The sequence below is a fragment of the Colletotrichum costaricense genome, assembly GCF_030867565.1.
Source record: "Colletotrichum costaricense strain IMI 309622 chromosome Unknown Scaffold_1.1, whole genome shotgun sequence".
Taxonomy (NCBI): Eukaryota; Fungi; Ascomycota; class Sordariomycetes; order Glomerellales; family Glomerellaceae; genus Colletotrichum; species Colletotrichum costaricense.
Genome location: NW_026848230.1, coordinates 1,877,499 through 1,895,617, shown reverse-complemented (window position 1 = coordinate 1,895,617; position 18,119 = coordinate 1,877,499). Strand labels below are relative to the sequence as shown.

The window sequence follows — 18,119 nt, the reverse complement described above, 5'->3', positions numbered from 1 at the left end:
TATTGTTGTCCCACTCTATCAGTGCTTCCTCCACGCTGAGCGCGCCCATCGCACCTCGCCTCACCCGCACTCTCCAGTTTCCAGTTGACAAACCATTCCCATCCCCATGGTGGAAGCCAGGCGTGGAGGGAAGTACCTTGCCGTGCTGCCCTCTGTCCCTTGGCTTTTCCACTTCTGCTACTGTCTTGCTTCTGGCCAGAAAAGTCTCTACATGTCGACGCCAGTTCGTATCCATTAGGCATAGTCAAGATCAGCCAAGATACCTTCAGGTAGCTTCCGCGAAAAAAAAGATTGATACATTGGGGTTGGCGGGCTGTCAACACATTATCAAGGTATCGCCTCAGCTGTCGTTAGCGCGAACAGGAAAAAGCTGGGCTGGCCACTGGATGGGGGACCTGCTGCTGCATTGTCCAACCACGCAACCACACCACCACACATCAGACCAGGCCTTGCCCACGCGCTCTCGCTCGCTTCTTTTCCCAAGGCCCAAGGACCTTCGTAGCTAAAACCTTTCTTCCCCGCAGACAACTTCTCTCCTCCTCCACGTCAAAAGAGCTCTTGAACTTTTTCTTTATCTGCCGTCGCCGTTCCTGTCCAGCTTTCCCAAGACCTTCCACACCTCCCATTGTCTTGAAATCAAAGCCTTGTCTACCGACCCAAGCCATCTCGGGAGCTTCTCCAAGTTCCGACGTTTTCACATTTCCACCGCGTCGCCTTGGTTACGGGTGAGTGCTTTCTACATATTTGCGTCATCCAAGCTCCCATTGAGTTTGTGGCCACGATGCAAACTTCCCAGGCTCCTTTTCTACCTTCGTTCCCGCGCCCAACCCTCATTTCGAAGCTGTTTGTCTCTCCCACTAACTGACTCTTCCCCCGGTTCAGCACTTCCAGATTGCCCTTCAGTCACCATGTCCGACTTCCCCCAAGGTCAGCGGGACAACAACGACCGCCCTGCCCGCGATGTGAAGAACCATCTGCTGTTCGAAATCGCAACCGAAGTTGCCCATCGAGGTACAGTCCCCATGATTCAACCCCCCCTTGGACCGTAGTCTCCGCAGTGGGCTGACCCATCCTGTGTAGTCGGTGGTATCTACTCAGTCCTCAAGTCCAAAGCTCCCGTGACCACGGCCGAGTATGGCGATCGCTACACTCTCATCGGGCCCTTGAACCACAACTCGGTAAGTCTGGAACCGCGAGCTGCATCGTCTACAGTCTGCTTACCAAACAAAAGGCCGCAGTCGAGGTGGAAGAGTTGGAGCCCACGAATCCCGAGCTTGCTGCTACGATTCAGTCCATGAGAGACCGTGGAATTGGCATCCTCTACGGCCGCTGGCTTATCGATGGCGCTCCACGAGTCCTGCTCTTCGACACAAAGACAGCTTACCACTTCATGGATGAGTGGAAGGCCGACCTGTGGAACGTGGCCAGCATCCCTTCGCCGCCCAGCGATGACGAGACAAACGAGGCTGTTGTTTTTGGATACGTCGTCGCCTGGTTCTTGGGAGAGGTAAGGACAATGCACTTCCCCCCCCAAGGGACAAAGCTGACCACCATGCTTTCTGCAGTTTGTGTGCCATGAGAAGAAAAGAGCCGTCATTGCGCATTTCCACGAGTGGCTCGCCGGTGTCGCTCTGCCGCTCACCAAGAGACGCCGCATCGACGTGACGACAATCTTCACTACCCACGCAACCCTCTTGGGAAGATACCTCTGTGCTGGATCCGTTGACTTTTACAACAACCTCCAATGGTTTGATGTTGACGCCGAGGCCGGAAAGCGTGGTATCTACCACAGATACTGCATCGAGCGCGCTGCCGCCCACTCCTGCGATGTCTTCACCACTGTTTCACACATCACCGCCTACGAGAGCGAGCACTTGCTCAAGAGGAAACCCGACGGTGTGCTGCCCAACGGTCTCAATGTTACCAAGTTCTCCGCCATGCACGAGTTCCAGAACCTGCATCAACAAGCCAAGGAAAAGATTCACGACTTCGTCCGCGGCCACTTCTACGGCCACTACGACTTTGACCCCGAGAACACGTTGTACTTCTTCACCGCTGGCCGTTACGAATTCAGAAACAAAGGTGTCGATATGTTCATCGAGTCCCTGGCCCGCCTGAACCACCGCCTCAAGAGCGCCGGCAGCAAGATTACTGTCGTTGCCTTTGTTATCATGCCAGCGCAGACCACTTCGCTCACCGTCGAGGCACTCAAGGGACAGGCCGTCATCAAGTCGCTGCGCGACACTGTCGATGTCATTGAAAAGGGCATTGGTCGTCGCATCTTTGAGCGCTCCCTCAAGTGGCACGACGGTGACCCTATGCCCGATGACAAGGAGCTCATCAGCGCGCAAGATCGTGTTCTCATCCGTAGGCGGCTGTTCGCGATGAAGCGCCACGGCCTGCCCCCCATTGTTACCCACAACATGCTCAACGACAGCGAGGATCCCGTGCTGAACCAGATCAGACGTGTCCAGCTCTTCAACCACCCCACAGACCGTGTCAAGATTGTCTTCCATCCCGAATTCTTGAACTCGGCCAACCCTGTCCTGCCCCTGGACTACGACGAGTTCGTGCGCGGCACGCACATGGGTATCTTTGCTTCGTATTACGAGCCTTGGGGATACACCCCGGCCGAATGCACAGTCATGGGTGTTCCTAGCATCACGACCAACCTGTCCGGCTTTGGGTGCTACATGGAGGAGTTGATTGAGAACTCGAGCGACTACGGTATCTACATTGTGGACCGCCGGACCAAGGGCGTTGACGACTCGGTCAACCAGCTCACCAACCACATGTTTGACTTTTGCCAAAAGAGCCGTCGTCAACGCATCAACCAGCGTAACCGTACGGAGCGCCTGAGCGATTTGCTGGACTGGAAGAGAATGGGCATGGAGTACGTCAAGGCTCGCCAGCTGGCACTGAGACGGGCTTACCCAGGCTCTTTCAACGGAGAGGAGGAGGAAGACTTCATCCCCGGCGTCGAGCAGAAGATTTCGCGACCCTTCTCGGTCCCTGGATCTCCTCGCGACCGCACGGGCATGATGACGCCTGGCGATTTCGCCAGTCTGCAAGAAGGCAGGGAGGGCTTGAACACGGAGGACTATGTCGCCTGGAAGTTGCCGTAAGTTGACGATTGCTGATGATGTGACTCGACATAGCTAACCCGAATTCGCAGTGAGGAGGAAGACCCCGATGAATACCCGTTCCCGCTTACTCTGCGCGCCAAGCGCCCGTCGGGACCGGCTAGCCCTCTCGATGGAGTTCAGCTCAACGGTAATGGCAACTAAAGCATGAAACGCATTGCCAAGAAGTCACGAAGCACGCCTGAGAGACGAGCAACGAAAGCGGATGGGAAATGTACAAAATGCTGTCGAATGCCTACTGGTTGTTCCTGCACGGACTTTGCAGTATGTGTGTTTGGTGGACGACGAGTCGCGATTCACGATTTTATATAGGGATATGGACGGATGTAATGGAAATGAGGAGGAAAGGGTGGGAGCACGGCAACAAGGATAAGACTGAGAGGATGACGGGCTGGCATTGGGGTCGAGTATGGATATGTACGAGCAGAGTAGCATATTTTGAGCATTAGATTGGTTCTCGGACATTGTGTGTTGTCTATCAGGCATTTTCTTGGTTTGGTGCATCAGGATCGATTGGACATGAAAAGATGAAAGCTGGGTGGCAGCCGCGGCTGGCGGGAGGCGCAATGCATCGAGTATGATCCGTACGATATTTCATAGGTGCCGGTGGTGCCAAATTGTTTCGTTTCGAGACGTGAGGATCGGCTGGGCACCAAGGGTTGCGATGATGATCAGTGAATCGATGCGTGCTCGGTGTTGGCTACGCAGTAGAGAGATCAGGGGGGGGGGAATTGCGGACCCCCTGAGCTGACGGCAGCAGTAGCCAATCAGAGACGGCGCGGTCCTCCTCCCCCACACCAGCGGTTTGTCGACTCAGGGGTCCCTAGCGCATGTAGGGCGCCTGTGGGTGGGGAGAAAAGACGCTGAAGGCACGCCGCACGAGGAGGGCACTCTTAGTCGTTAGCACGCATCAAGGAGCCACTAAAGACATCCCCTGGACGCCGGTTCCCGCGGGCGCATCTCTTTGTTGCGCAACGAGGATGTGTCTTTGTTAGACGGTCGTTGGATGCGTTGCTCGCTGTGTTTCTTTCTCACTTATCATATACTCGGTGTTCAAGTGGGGGGAGGGCAGAGGATAAAAATAAAGAAAAGTTCAGCCGTTGTCAACCTGTCACGTTTGCGGAAATTTCATCTGAAGTTTAACGAGAGAAGGGACGCAATGCATTGGATGACCTTTGGGAGGATTTGACTCGGCAGGCCATCCTAGACATAACCGTTAGCAACTTCTCCAAAAGCAGAAAGGGCTGCCCTTTTCCCACCTTGCCGAATGCTCCTGCCTACTGCGTAAGGTACTTCTATTAAGATAATCATAGCCGGACCCCTCGTACCTTGCGGATACGTCGTTGGGCGCGAGAGAGCGAACAAGACAGCGCGACATTGACAAAGGGCGGCCGGCCACCTCCAACAGACAAACACCTACCTACGCCCATCGTGTGCCATTCTAACTAAATCAATCCTCCACTCGCACCGTTCAAACTTTGGCTCGCCGTAGCGTTGGACCTGCAGAAGCCTCACGCTCCCGCCCCCTACCCACACCCAGACGCCGCTTCCCATCGGCCAGTGCGACGCCGGGACCCGTCGACCTTAATATATTATTCCCCTGATACCACCTTGGACAAGTCCTTTTTCCCTTCCTCCCCCTCTCCCCGACTCTGTTCTTCTGGCATGCAGCTCGCCGTTCGGCCTCTACAGAAGATGGGGTTCTTTCGCAGGGATAAGGACAAGAAGAAGCAGCAAAAGGGTCACCAGCAGTCAAAGTCCCACGAATTCACAGACTCCCAGCTGTCAAAGTACTCTTCCCAGGTCCAGCAGAACTTCCGCAACGTCGCCTCCCCGCCCGGCGCTCACATCCCCACGCGAGCATCCGCCGCCCTTTTCCAGAGCCTGCCAAAGGAAATCCTCCCGCGAATATTCTCATTCGTGTGCCCCCACACCCAAGATGAGACCTACGAGACGTGCGAGACGAGCGCCATCTTTGACGCATGCATGCTATGCGACCTAAGAGACCTCGCCCACTGCGCGCGCGTCTGCTGGAAATGGAACCAAGCGGCCAATGCCCTGCTGTATGTTCTCTTCTTTCGTTTCCCCCTGTAGCAAAAGCCGTGCTGACCATCTTTCGTTCTAGGTACCACAGCATCCGAATCGACGCCGTCCACTATTGCCCCCGCGAGATCTATCTGTCAGAGCAGCGCAAGCGCAAGACCTTCTTCAAGCGCAACGCCGATCCCGAAGATACCCCCACCGCCCGTCTGAAGCTGCTCTGCAGAACCTTGCGCGAGGATCCTACACGCTTTGGCTCAAGAGTCCGATACTTCAAGGTCCCCTATATGCTCCGCGAAGCCGCCACAGCCGACCTTGCCCGCATTATCCACGTTCTCCCCAACATCGTCTACGTGGACCTACCCGAAGGCCTCTTCGCCGATGAGCATGGCTACGCCACGTTGAGGCTCGAGGTTGAGGCTAGATGCCGAGACCTCCGCAAGATGACGTACCGCGCAGGCGCTGAGAACAGCTTGTCCAAGCTAGCGCACGGCGGTATCTGGCAGAATCTCGAGGTCCTGGAGCTGATCAAGATCAACATGGATCCCATCGTGCTGCGGCATGCTCTGGCCAACCTGCGGAAGCTCCGCGCGCTAAAGGTCATGGAGTCACAAGCCTTCTCGGACGATATCTTTGCCCGCAGTGAAGAATTGCCTCCGTTCCCGCCCCTCGAGGAGCTGGTCCTAAGCAATACTCCAGCCGTCACCGCCCAAGGTTTGGTGGACTACCTGAGCCGGGCTGATACCCGCAACCACCTCCTCGTCTTGTCCCTCCTCAAGACGGGCGTTCACCCGGCGACACTCGCTGACATCTTGTCTGCGGGCACAAACCTGCAGACCCTGGCCATCGAGGCCTCAGTAAGCGACGCTTTCAAGAGTGGACCCCGGACGCGTAGGCTCGCGTCGGTCTCTCTCGAGTCGCTACGTTTCGAAATCACGGCTTCCAAGTCTGCGGGCCCTTACTCCAGTGTCACAGCTAGTTACTACACTTATTTGGCCGCATCGCTCAGAGGCAACGGCATGCCCAACTTGCGGTCAGTCTACGTGCTGGACGAGTTCTTCCAAGACGAGCTCGAGGGTCTGCCCCGTCCCGCCGCGGCGTTTTCCTCCTACGGCGCCAACGCTCGTCCAAAATCTTCGCACACGCCCGGAGCCAACCGGCCAATGTCCGGTCTGGGCCCCGGCAGCGGTGGTCGCGGCGGTCTCGCGCCGCCCAGCAGCGCCGGCATGGCGATCCCTCGACCTTTCGCGGGGGCTTCTCAAGTGCGCGCCTCGCAGCGCTTCAGCTCAACGAATCCTTTTGCCGGTACCGGCCCACTCTCACACCCTCTCACAATCTACTGCAAGGCGGACGATGCTCTGGACTGGTCGTCAGTGATGCTTCAGCCTACGGCAGCACTAGGTGGCGGATCTCGCCATCGAGGAAGCATGAGCATTCACGGCGACCGGCCAATTAGTTCCTACGGTCTTGGAGCCGATATCGCGGGATCAGGCTGGAACACGGCGGCGGCGAGGAAGAGTGTCATGGTGGGCAACGGCGCGGGTATGTTCATGGCCATCCCGAGCCAGAGCACCGGTGGCAGCAGGGGAAGTGACGAGGATCTGTGGCCGAGGCCCAGCACGGCGAATAATGAGAAGAAGTCGAATGATCTCTGGCGGTGATTTATGGTGGCGGATGACCAGAAATGGCAGCGCGGTGGATGACACATTCACCGACGGAATGTTCCCCTCAGGAAAGGGCAGGACGCGAGGGCAGACCTAAAATGAACAAAGTACAGAGAGACGTGTTAATGACGGGAGGTTTGGACAGGGATTTGGGATCTGGGATTGCTACGGAGAGAGGGAGATGCCGACAGAGAGGGTTATCCCCAGGCTTCCGACCAAAAAAAGAATTTGTCCTTTTCTTCTTTCTTTTTTCCCCCCTCGTTTTCTTGTTTTGCGAGATGGAAATTCGGGATAGTTAGGATGCTTTGCGTCACAATCCGTTTGTGACGAGACAATACCCAGATGGTTTGCTTACGGAGTAGATGGGGGTGGAATTTCAAAATACTTTTATTTTCCGTCATGTTTGTGTTTGGCCGATGCTTCGTGATGTTGATCAGGTGCTGAGTGGGATTGTTGATGATGTACTCGGGGCACTGGGAGTGATAATGTCCTAGGATGAGTATGCGTCTCTCCGAGGCCATGCTGGAGATCCCGAGTTGCGATCTTTCTCTGTTCAAGTAGGCGGACGGTACGGGACCGCTCATCGACGGCATCAAAGCTGTTTCCCATGTTGCCCTGAGATGGTCAAGGCGAAGGAAGACCATACGCTTCGCAAGATGTGTATCGAGAACCCTATTCAGCTTTGCTTTCCTACACTTCTTCGCTTGATCAAGATAGATATACGGCGGGCGTCCTTTGTTTTTTGTAAAAGTCACATTGCCTCTGGACTGGATAAGGTAGAGGGAGAGTGTGTGTTTAGACTGTTTGGTCAGAAGGTCCTGGCAGAATTGGGCTTTTCTTTTTGTGAATGGGAGAGCTAGAATTGTACTCTTGGTAAATGATCCTTCTCATGGTAGATGTCCCATATACTTTGACAGAGTCTGTTTGAAACAATGTTCTTGTTACCAACGTCAAGCTGGAGGATCTTGAGAAGCTCCCAGCTGGAAGTTGTGGCCATTGAGTAAACCCCCTGGAAAGGCCACATAGACGCCTCTCTACTTGCGCTCTGTCACAGTATCGATCTCAATATAGCCAATCAGTAGCGTCTTCATCCTTCTGGTAAGTACTCCGCATTGAATGAAATCATCAATATGACTCTCCGCTGGTATAAAAGTGTCCTTTCCGGACCTGGTTGAGCACATGTGACGACCAGAGGCGAGAGTGATATCGTCCATCGAAACTCTTTCGGCCATGCCTTTCCCTCCTTGCAGGTTCGCCAAAGTCACCTATGCTAAACGCGCAGCTGTGGCAAACAGGAACTCGATAGGTAGAGAATCAGACTCGGCGGCCCCCTTCTACTGTCTGTACGCGCTTGGCAGCACTTTTTTTGTATTTCTTCTGTAATACGAAAGCGTCATCGAGGGTCCTGTGATGGAGGTTGGTGTAATGCAAGGTCGTCGTCGTTACGTCCATGAAGTCTTGGCTGGACTCTGTTGGGCTTGGATCTTAACTATGATCCAACCATCGAATACGAGCTCGATACTGCTGCTGTCCTCTCGTATACACTTAGGCAGGCAGGCTTCACGAAGCCTTTTAACTTGCGTCAGAGCCAAGACTATAGGAGAAGGCCAACGCTGGGTCTAGGCAGCCAGGCAGTTCTTTTCCTCCAAATCCCCACCCAAAGAGAACTATTAGTTCCTGATAACCAGCTGCGATACTATTGGTATATATGTACATTATCTTGCTTCGCATGAATAACTTTCATTGCTGACGCTTCAGCTACGTCCTGGGCCGTTGTCCATACACTTCCTCATTGACGCTCAAAAGATATTAGTGTCGGAACATCGCAATGTCTCTTCGAAAGAGACAGATCTCTGAATTTGGTGAAAGATTAGGCATGGGTTGTATTGGGTTGACTCGCAATTAAATGCGCCTCCTGGTGTACTGCAGCTATTTTTGAAAGATATATATCCATGACCACTGACGGATCACAAGTCGAGAGGTTCATCAGTATGCTCGTGTGAATGCTGTCCACCTCTGCGTCTCACTTCTCCGGACTTGATACTGGAGAGACTCTCTCTCGTGGCGCTACGGGGTTCTCTCGCCGTTACTTACTTCTGCCCATCATAAGTGGCACAGTGTGCCACGTATCGCAATAATCTCCTCCCTCTCAGCAGTGAATTTTGGTCCGTTGGAAAGGGCTGAGCACGAGAGCTGTCTATGATCCAATGGTACGCATTTAAAGAGTCAATTCAGTCCTGGATCGGGGAGAAGAATTCCCCTAGCAGTCCGGAACGGGCGATCCTGCTTTGGCCCAGTTTTGTATTAAGCACGATGGTTTCGTAGCCGCGATCAGAGATTTCTTTTTCGGTCGATACTGGAGTCGATTACGGACATGCGGTACTCTACTTCTCAGCGTCACCGCGCCCTTTAGGAGACTTCCGTGATATGACTTATTCAATTAGGTGTACGCTCTGAAAGATAGGTAGCAGCTTTGGGCAATCTGAAGCTGACCTCCTCACAAACACGGCAAAGCAAAAGAATTTCTAAGAAATTCCGTTGGCAAAAGTCCAATAAGAGGAGCTATATTGCTCAGTCCATGAATATGGCATGATGAGACTAGTTGTGGGAGACATCCATCATCACAGTCATCCACGCCATCATCATTAGAAGAGCTGACGAGTGGGCTCTCCTGTTGGGAAAAGTAACATCGCCGCGCAGAGAGATTGGTCATGGCCTTGGTAGCGACGCTTTCTTTTCTAGACTTTAGAGGCCTGAAAACGCCGTCTTGACGGGGGAGATATACAAGAAGTAGCCCCCTGCAGACTTTACTTTGAGGCGGAAGCATGTCAATCTCTTCCTCAACGATAGAGAATCATAGAATTAGTGGATCGACTGCACCATCATACCGGCGTTGTTGACCTAGATTACACCATACTGCCCCTTATTCTGGCCAGTGGACAGAAGGCGATCAGAGGCAAGGCCGGAACTCGCGTTTCACGTACCCAATGCAGCGAAGCCTCTCCTGATTTGACTGGACTGGTGGTAACTCTATGCTGAGAAATAAAACTAACACCAGTCTACGATGAAAGAAAGGTGCAGGCTAAGGCGTATCTGGACGGTCGGTGACATAGACCAGCGGCTCCCTTCAGCGTGCAACATGACTTGTAGCCGCCTTGTTCCAGACCATATCGCGAACGTCGGTGGGAAACTCGAGCTCTGCTAGTTCCATGGTGACATGTTTGAGATTCTGCAGGGCAAAACAAGCAGTGCCATATAGTAACGTCACCTCACCGGTAGTATGTATTGTGCGCTTTCAGAAGCCCAAGAAGAGGCTTGACGACCTGCACGGGGAATCCGTTTATCCATGCGAATATTGCGCCAGTGACCTTGTATACCGCGGAGTGCAGCATCCATATCCAGTCGCCGTCTGGTCTTGCGTTGATCGCGATGGGAGACGCGACGGCGTGACGGTGACTTGCTCCATATGGAAGGGGGAGACCGAGGGATTTTCAGAGAGAATGTCAGTGTCGACTGTGGCTTGTTCAAAGTAAGCAGTCCCGTCCAGTTGCCCGTCGTCATTCAACACGTATACTGTACCTTATATACAAGGACTCCAAACAGGTACCGCCCGGTGCCGAATACGTGAAGAAGGTATTTAAGAAGACCACGATAACTTCTAGCGTATCCGATGACGGCTTCCGAGGTACTGCCATCTCCTTTGACGATTCGGGTGTCGACTTAAGGGACCATAATAGCGAGCAGATCAGATAATACGATTTTTACACGCGTACGTAAATCTCATCAGTGTATATTTTCCTTCGCGTTTTATACCTATCGGCAACTGTCGGCACATGCTCCACCCGTATACGACCCGCCAGCATACTAACATGCTCGGTTCCTATACATTGTCAAGCATCACTGACGATAAGATGTGCCTTCGTTGTAGTAAGCTTCTGCAGCGTGCGATGGCATATCCTACCATGGTCTCTAGGACTGCGTGATACGGGCCTGTACACAACCACACACCCCATCTCCTACGAAGACTGACCAGCAGAACCCCTCCCACCATGACACGCATAGCCGATTTCTTGTGATGCGGAAGAAGCTCAGTACTTGGTGAGGCGTCTACGGAGGCACGGTTCTTTCACTGCCAAACAGACTCCTCTGGATTACGGCGCTGAGGATGCTACACTTCTGCGTCTCTCCTAATCTTCTATTTGACGTGATAAATCACGAAGTCCTTCTCCACGCCAATATCTGGGATGCATACCTGGCTATCGAATCGATGTGGCCCAGTTTGTCCGTTGGAGATGGTTTCCACTGGGCCGGGGCAGCTTTCGCGCTGGGATTCTGGTTGGGAGCGAGACTGGAATAACGGGAAGATGAAATCCGCAGTCCGCTCGGGAATACTCATCCGCGAGCCTTGGATTCTCAGAAAACTCCACGAAAGCCTGTACTAATGTCTTGAGAATTATAGGATTGCTCGATTGCGTTGCTAGTATGAATAAGGCCTCCACCTTTGGCCGCATATGCGTACGTTACATCTAAGCCATGTGTCAGGCCCCCTGCACTTCATTCCTTCAAAGCAGGATACAATGACCTTTTCGAGTTGTTTCCAGCTTTAGAACACCTTGAAGTCATGATGGAGTTGTCGGCGTGCCACCTTCATACCGGTTGGGAATCAAACTCCGTATGCCCGAGGCATCTAACAGGCGTCTAATATCTCGTCTGGCTACAGTGTTGAGACGCATCAAACATACATCCCCAGCCGTCTCTAACAAAAGCAAACCAATATCTCTCAATCCCCAGTTACCATGTTAACATACGCTATTTATTCCCCTTTCTTCCATGTTCCGTCCGAATGTCTCTATCTAGTGCTCGTCAGGAATAAGCAACTACACACATGCCATCTCCGCGCTCTCCGAGCTTGTCACCTCGAACGCGTCCACCGAGCCCCAGACCAAATCAACAAAGAAACCATCTCGTGCAATATCAAAGTCTTGTACTCCCACAGGTAAAGTCTCAAACAAAACAACCCAAACCCAACGTTCTTTTCAGCCGCAGGGCGAAGGGCTCGCCTCATCACTAGCGCGTTTGAAATTAAAAGATTAAGTCGCCGCTTAATTCCCCGAAGTCTCTCGTTTGACTCGTAGTTTCTTCTCTCTTCCTCTTTGAACCTAACGTGCCTACCTACCCATCTACCTACCTTACTCTGAAGCAAACCAGAATCCAGACTTGTAAACCCACGTGTAAAAAAAATGCTCAGGTCGAGCACCAGGGTCCAGTCCAGGCAATACACCCACGCCAAGGGAAACGCATCTCCTTCGTCAGGGATCCTTTCTATCACCCGATACTTCCGTCACCAGCCCAACAATGCACGATACGCGAAAGCCATGATTCTACTACCACATACTCCCCTTCAAAATGCAACACTTGAGAGAAGCGGATTTTGCAAAGAGGCAGGTACATGCCTAAGTTGTGCGCAATACTGTGTGACCTCATCGTCCTATCCAAAAACAACAAACCACCCATGCGGCATCGTACATCCTCCCGCGATGATGGGCTTACCTGCAGGTGTGAGGAGGGCGTATAGGGGAACTTGAACACAGCATGCGGACGGGCGTGCCTGCTTACCGATTGCTTGCCAGGGTCTCTGACAATCCGGCCCCTCGTTCTGGCAAGAAGGCTATGGTTTAGAATAGGGAAGAAACGAAAAAAAAACCAGGAACGCTACGCATGGCATACGTAGAACCCCTCTAGATCTACCAATTCTAGGTCAACTAGTTCCATCTCCAAATACAATCGCGAGGCCAACTTGCTAGACCCTGCATCCTCCGGCTCGCGAACCCCGAACCAAGATGCGGCACGCAACGAACCATGGCTACCCATGCTGCCATGCACAGCTGGCAAGAAAGGCTATATGACGCTATCAAGCCTCATTCGCAAAGAACCCTGGTTTTCCAATAATGTGGACAAAATCATGCACGGTGATTCTACAAAGTCGAAGAAGGTTGGAAGGGTGGTAGTAGGGCATGATGAATCGTAATGGAAGAGGGGAGGGGGGGGGGGGCGTCCAGCGATAAGCGACGTCACGGTGCAGTGTCCCCACGCAGCCCGACCCAAACACACGTTTCTGCCAAACTACTACCGGTACGCAGCAGACTGCAGTTGAGTACGCAACAGCAGCAGCAGGCTGAGAGCATAGCCAGGGTTCCTCAACTACCGTCGATCGACGGCAGGAAGGGAAAAAAAAGAGTTGCGCTACTCCAAAAAGTAACATCCCGTCCAAGTTTGACAATATGCCATCTGCGCAGTGCAAGTCCGGGCTCTGATGCCGTGATACTGTTACACTGTGGCACGCATGTACATGTGGCGTCGGGAACAAGGTCGGTACTACGGATAGGTATTCATTCCTATGTCCCTTAGGTAGGCTTTTGTGCAGGAGCGAATGAGACTAGTCGAAGCAGCAGAAGCAATCTTGAATTGCGAGTAGCCAGGCGCGAGAGAGAAAAGAATGCAAGAGGAGGTTGGAAGCGAAGGAGTCAGTGGATCCTTTGCCGCGTAGTGGGAGGTTGGTCGAAACGTAATGTCTCTGTCTTGTCTCTCGCGTATTAGTTCATTGAGGCGAACTACATCCAAGAAACAAAACTGTGCAACGAACGAGATTCGTGGACGCGGTTGGTACTTGAGTTGGCACAATCTTTGCATTGCAATGAATCGTTGTCTCAAACTTTTCACTGCTGTAGTCGCTGGAACAGGTTTGAACAAGACGTCCAAAACATCAAAAGATGCCCAGTGACGTCGGAAAAGGTTGGTAGTTGGGCTGTTGGATGCAGCAGGTGGGGGTGTTGCAGGGATGATGTCATGTCGCCGTTTTTTTGGCTTTTCCCTTCCTCCATTTCCCCCGAATGAGGTGGAGACTGCAACACCGGCGGCCGGGCACGGTGCACCGCCGGGACCAACACCGTCGGGCGGGGGAGGGAAAAAGGGGAGATGCGGAGGCGGAGACGGCGATGCGGAGAAAGCAATCGGGGAGAACCCCTACTGCTTGCCTCCGATCGACATGTAATTTGATAAGAGTCCGTTTCAAACTAATCGAAACGGAGACTCCCTTGGAACTTTCCATCGTGCCATCGCTGAACAGTGCATGATCCATGCCTGAGTCGCCGGCACCCGGTGCCATTCGGGTCTTCGCGACGAGTGCAACCCCCAGCGTGGGATTTGTTACGGTTGGACATGTTTCGATCCGTTTCAGACCGAGACGGAGGGTCTCGCAAAGCTGAGGTGTTGACCCAAGTGTGAGACGATGGACGCTTCTATCGTCATGCCTTGAGCGGAGACTATATCTTGCTATGATTATTAAACCGTGAATCGAGTTTGTTCGCTGCGTTGCGGCAACTCAAACCCTTATGTTGCCGTGTTTCTGCAAGGTAGGGCTGATCGTCACCGAGGCAAAGCGTTGCATTGTGCCATGAGATATCAGCAGCGTCTGACCAACAATGAGATACTTTGATAGACAGTGCAGGAAACGCCGCAAGGCTACACGTAGGATCTGGAAGAATGGAAGCTGCGCAGTCGCATGTCAGCACTGCATGAGCGTCAGCACCATAAACTCGTCAATCGGCTACTCGAATAAGCTCACAGTATAAGCCACAAGAGAGCTGCAGATGACCTACCTATCGTCGAAGCCACTGTCCATTGCTCACTGATGGGAGCCCTCTCGGCATGCCCATAGGCTACTTGCACACCAACGTCTTGCTTCTGCAGCTGACTCAGTGTGGTGGGTTGACGACGCTCTCCAGTATTGACATCCGCCCACTCGGATGATCTCAAGGTGTTTGGCGGTGAGCTGTGTTTGGCAACTTTAGGACCTTCCCAGGAATCGTAGACCCGGCCGCCATTCCAGATTGGTGTCGACGAGTTGATAGTCCTGAAGTTTACGACATGGTCCGAATCCTGCCTAGGAAATTGGGCCGACTGCGCCACTACTGGGCAACTAGCCGTAGGCAGGCAAATTTGATCTTTTGTCCACCTGATAATAATTTCGGATTCTCGTGGCCCTGGACAATTTGCCAAAGGCGCCAAAATCTTGTTGACTTCAGCAATCGATCATCACCAAGCGCTCGGAGGATCGCAGTCGAATCCGCGGCCGTAAAGTGTCAGAGTAAAGACGGCATGCATAGCCTCAACATCGGACTGCTGACATCCTATCTTGGTCTTTGTCAGCCTCCCGGCAAACACATGGCCCGTCCAAAGTCAGCATCCGAAAGAAGAGACGAAGCAGGAATCTTATCGATCCGCAAGCGAGTGGGATTTTGTTTTATTTCTCTGCGCGTTAGCTGTAACATCAGCTCTACTGCGCCATTCCAGCCGCAGACTTCGGACCACCATCTCAAGTTTGTTCGAGTCGGCGTGGACACGGCCCCACACCACCGGGAGATGTGCGCCGAGATGCTCGCGAATCAGTCTGATAGCCTGCTTTGGATATCCCCCGCATGTGTCCATCCCACGCAGCTGGTAATAGTGGCGTACGGCTCATACTGCGTAGACATGCCGTGCTATTCTCCATCAGCAGTCAGTCATGTCCTGCAGGCTTTCGCGTTGAAACAGGGCCCTGTTGCACATCATGCATCGAATGTACAATTCGCGATACAAGCCCGTAGCGCTCGCTTACTACCGTCCAATGACTAAGACGGCTCGGTCAGCGGCAAGAGAGATGAGACGGCTCGCCACGTAAGGCTGGCCGGAAGATATTGCATGATACTGCATCTGCTATCAACGGAGAGCGGCAACATGGGATGGGGTTGCCGCGTCCCGAGAACATCTTTGTTTCTGTCAGGGGCCATGCGTTGCGGGACGTGTATCATTCTCCGGATCCCGCGACGATCATACAAAGTCCGGCGTGGCGGACAGGCTTCGCGATGGCTCGTCAGAGGGAGCCAGAGCTGGCAGATGCAACCCAAGGAATATGACAGCATATCCGTAGATAGCCATGTGCTCCGAATCACGGCCTCCAGGGGAGACTCAAGAGCTACATGGAGGAGATGCATGGCATGTGGCGGCTGCTGGAGGCCAGTCCGCTGATCTTTGAGCAAGTAGCAGCACTGTACGAACGAATGTGGTTCGATCGCAAATCAACGGCCATGACTCCGCTCTTATTCGAAATATCGCCGCTGGCATACCTACTTAACCAAGAAGAAAGCCTTTGTTGAGAACGGGCCGCTCTCGTGTCTCAGACAATGGAAGCCACAATTTGGTCCCTCGAGACCTTTCTAGAGACTGAAGGTGACTGACTCTCGATGCTATCACTCTTCCCCATCTTTCTCTCGCCATTCCTTCGCAGCAGCAGGGAAGAGGGAAAAATGTGAAAGAGGGCCGTGATACAATTTTAGAAAGTTGGACCGGTTAGTACCTTGCCGTATGTGGGCTAGCATCATCTCGCATAGAGGTTGGCGTGCTTGTCGATTTTGTGGCTGGAATTCTGAGGCTGCCGCGATTCTGACCGCTGAGTGGCCCGTTGAAAAACGTTGACTCTGTTCAGGCGCCAGGTGGTGATCCGTGATTGCCAGTAGAAATGCAACTGTGGGGATGGGAGCCAAGAAGGTGTGGTTAACTCGGCCGCGACATGTCCACCAGAGCCACTTCTAGTGGGTGCGCTAGAACTGAGAGGTCGACTAGTCTCATTGTGAGGGAGTGGGAGACTGAGGGTGCAACCTGGCGAGCCTGTTCTGCGGGTACGGTCCACGGAGTTTACTGCGTAGTCGTGGATATTTCGTACGCGAGACAGTCGGTCTGAAAACCCGGCGGGCCCTCTTCCTGTGTGGTAAGGGTGTTGGAAGGAATGGAAGGAAGAGAATGTTCGGCAGCAAGGGACAGACAGTCAAGGGACCGAGGAAGCGAGCCCGTCAGTCCGCAAAACCACCGGGTTCAGGCTCGGAGTTGGTCCGTTGCTGATGAGCCAGGCAGACAGGTGATGAAGAGACGGAGACGAAGGAAGGGACACGGCGTTGAATATGCATCCATCGTGTTGGAATTCATCGCATCTTTCGAGGTCCCCACTAAGGACGCCCTGGTCAAATTACCGTCTGCCGGCGTCAGTCTGGTCTTGGGCCTGGCAGCCGACAGCACATGGGCCGATGAATGGGCCAAAATGCGCCGCGCCGTACGCAGTAAATCTGTGAGAGAGAAAAGGGACCCTCTTCTCATTCCGAATCATGATTGCTGATGGCCCGTTGTCCGCCGAGCACCAGCGATGAGCCTTGCACTTCGTATCACGTCGCATACGAATAGCGATATCACGGGCATGGCGATAGAGTCCTTATTGTGTCGACACCCCTCCCTACCCCGTACACTGTGTGCGTTGCTTCCGGCCAGAGACGGACGCGGTACGGCCTTGTATCTCGACGGCTGCGGTACGGGAGCATGACCCCGATCGTCGTCCGGAAAACGTTGAGCATTGCCAGTCGCCAGAAACACTCTGCGCTTGCAGTCGTCCCGAAACGAATCGCCATGCAGTTGCAGGGCTTTGCTTTGGCATAATGAAGCACTTGAGCCGTCAGGAGCGTTTGGGTCAGGGCCCTTGTAAAAAAAAAAACGCTGATAAGCTTGTCTCGTCCCCGATGGCTTGGGTTTGTGCGTTGCCGCACTCCCAAGCTTTAACTGACAGCTCTCGTCCAGTGACAGGCCGTGAAGCTCACAGACCCAACCTGGTGAGCGAATGACCGTCTCCCAGCCTCGACAGTGTCTGTCGCAGCACATCAGACGAACGGCAGGGGGTTGCCCGTTCCAAGGGCCGTGACTGGCCCAAAGAGCTCAAGAAGCAACCCCTCGTTGCTGGAATTCGGCAAGCTGGCGACGAAACACTTGGAAAGAATAGCGTCAGTCCTTGCCCTTGAACTCGCTGGCGCGCCTCAGGTTTGAGATCGTTTCTCAGACGGGGCAAGGCAGCTGCAGGGCGCGAAGAAACATCTCTTCTCTCGCGTGCTCTTCTGCTGCAAGGGCGAGCCTTGCTCTTTTTGAGGAAACATTTATCGCATGGCGCTGCACGCTTAACCTACTGGCGCAGACACTCTCATCATTGGCATTCCCCTCAGCGGCACAGAGAGAGAAAGGCGAGACGGTTGGGGCGAACTGAGTTGCTTGCGATGGCCAGGCGGCAGAGAGACGAGACAAAATGTCGGTCTGGGATTCGTGAGGCAAAGAGCGACGAAAAAATAAAATAAAAATTGTCCCGCATCTGGCGTCCTAGGGATACGGCGGAGAAAAGAACTGGAACCGTTGTTCACGATGT

At 53.4% G+C, this 18,119-nt stretch overlaps 7 protein-coding genes across 7 annotated transcripts; 4 read left to right on the top strand and 3 right to left on the bottom strand.

Moving 5' to 3' along the window:
• Positions 1–908: 908 nt before the first annotated feature.
• Positions 909–3,287, top strand: CCOS01_00691 (glycogen synthase; the record flags this gene model as incomplete). The annotated part of the gene is made up of 5 exons (XM_060448888.1): positions 909–1,011; positions 1,081–1,178; positions 1,232–1,507; positions 1,566–3,121; positions 3,176–3,287. 5 exons carry the CDS (start codon positions 909–911, stop codon positions 3,285–3,287), a joined length of 2,145 nt encoding a protein of 714 aa, XP_060320326.1.
• A 1,521-nt stretch (positions 3,288–4,808) lies between these two features.
• CCOS01_00690 (F-box domain-containing protein) lies at positions 4,809–6,844 on the top strand (the record flags this gene model as incomplete). Its single annotated transcript, XM_060448887.1, has 2 exons — positions 4,809–5,206; positions 5,269–6,844. 2 exons carry the CDS (start codon positions 4,809–4,811, stop codon positions 6,842–6,844), a joined length of 1,974 nt encoding a protein of 657 aa, XP_060320325.1.
• Positions 6,845–8,257: 1,413 nt separating this feature from the next.
• Positions 8,258–8,470, top strand: CCOS01_00689 (uncharacterized protein; the record flags this gene model as incomplete). The annotated part of the gene is made up of 1 exon (XM_060448886.1): positions 8,258–8,470. The coding sequence occupies one exon, from the start codon at positions 8,258–8,260 to the stop codon at positions 8,468–8,470; it is 213 nt and encodes a 70-aa protein (XP_060320324.1).
• Positions 8,471–12,716: 4,246 nt separating this feature from the next.
• On the top strand, positions 12,717–12,875 carry CCOS01_00688 (uncharacterized protein; the record flags this gene model as incomplete). Its single annotated transcript, XM_060448885.1, has 1 exon — positions 12,717–12,875. The coding sequence occupies one exon, from the start codon at positions 12,717–12,719 to the stop codon at positions 12,873–12,875; it is 159 nt and encodes a 52-aa protein (XP_060320323.1).
• An 816-nt stretch (positions 12,876–13,691) lies between these two features.
• Positions 13,692–14,216, bottom strand: CCOS01_00687 (uncharacterized protein; the record flags this gene model as incomplete). The annotated part of the gene is made up of 1 exon (XM_060448884.1): positions 13,692–14,216. A coding segment is annotated over one exon (525 nt), but the record flags the coding sequence as incomplete, so codon positions are not given.
• Positions 14,217–15,516: 1,300 nt separating this feature from the next.
• CCOS01_00686 (uncharacterized protein) lies at positions 15,517–15,696 on the bottom strand (the record flags this gene model as incomplete). Its single annotated transcript, XM_060448883.1, has 1 exon — positions 15,517–15,696. One exon carries the CDS (start codon positions 15,694–15,696, stop codon positions 15,517–15,519), a length of 180 nt encoding a protein of 59 aa, XP_060320321.1.
• A 1,345-nt stretch (positions 15,697–17,041) lies between these two features.
• On the bottom strand, positions 17,042–17,879 carry CCOS01_00685 (uncharacterized protein; the record flags this gene model as incomplete). The annotated part of the gene is made up of 2 exons (XM_060448882.1): positions 17,042–17,640; positions 17,714–17,879. Coding segments are annotated over 2 exons (765 nt in total), but the record flags the coding sequence as incomplete, so codon positions are not given.
• Positions 17,880–18,119: the final 240 nt, after the last annotated feature.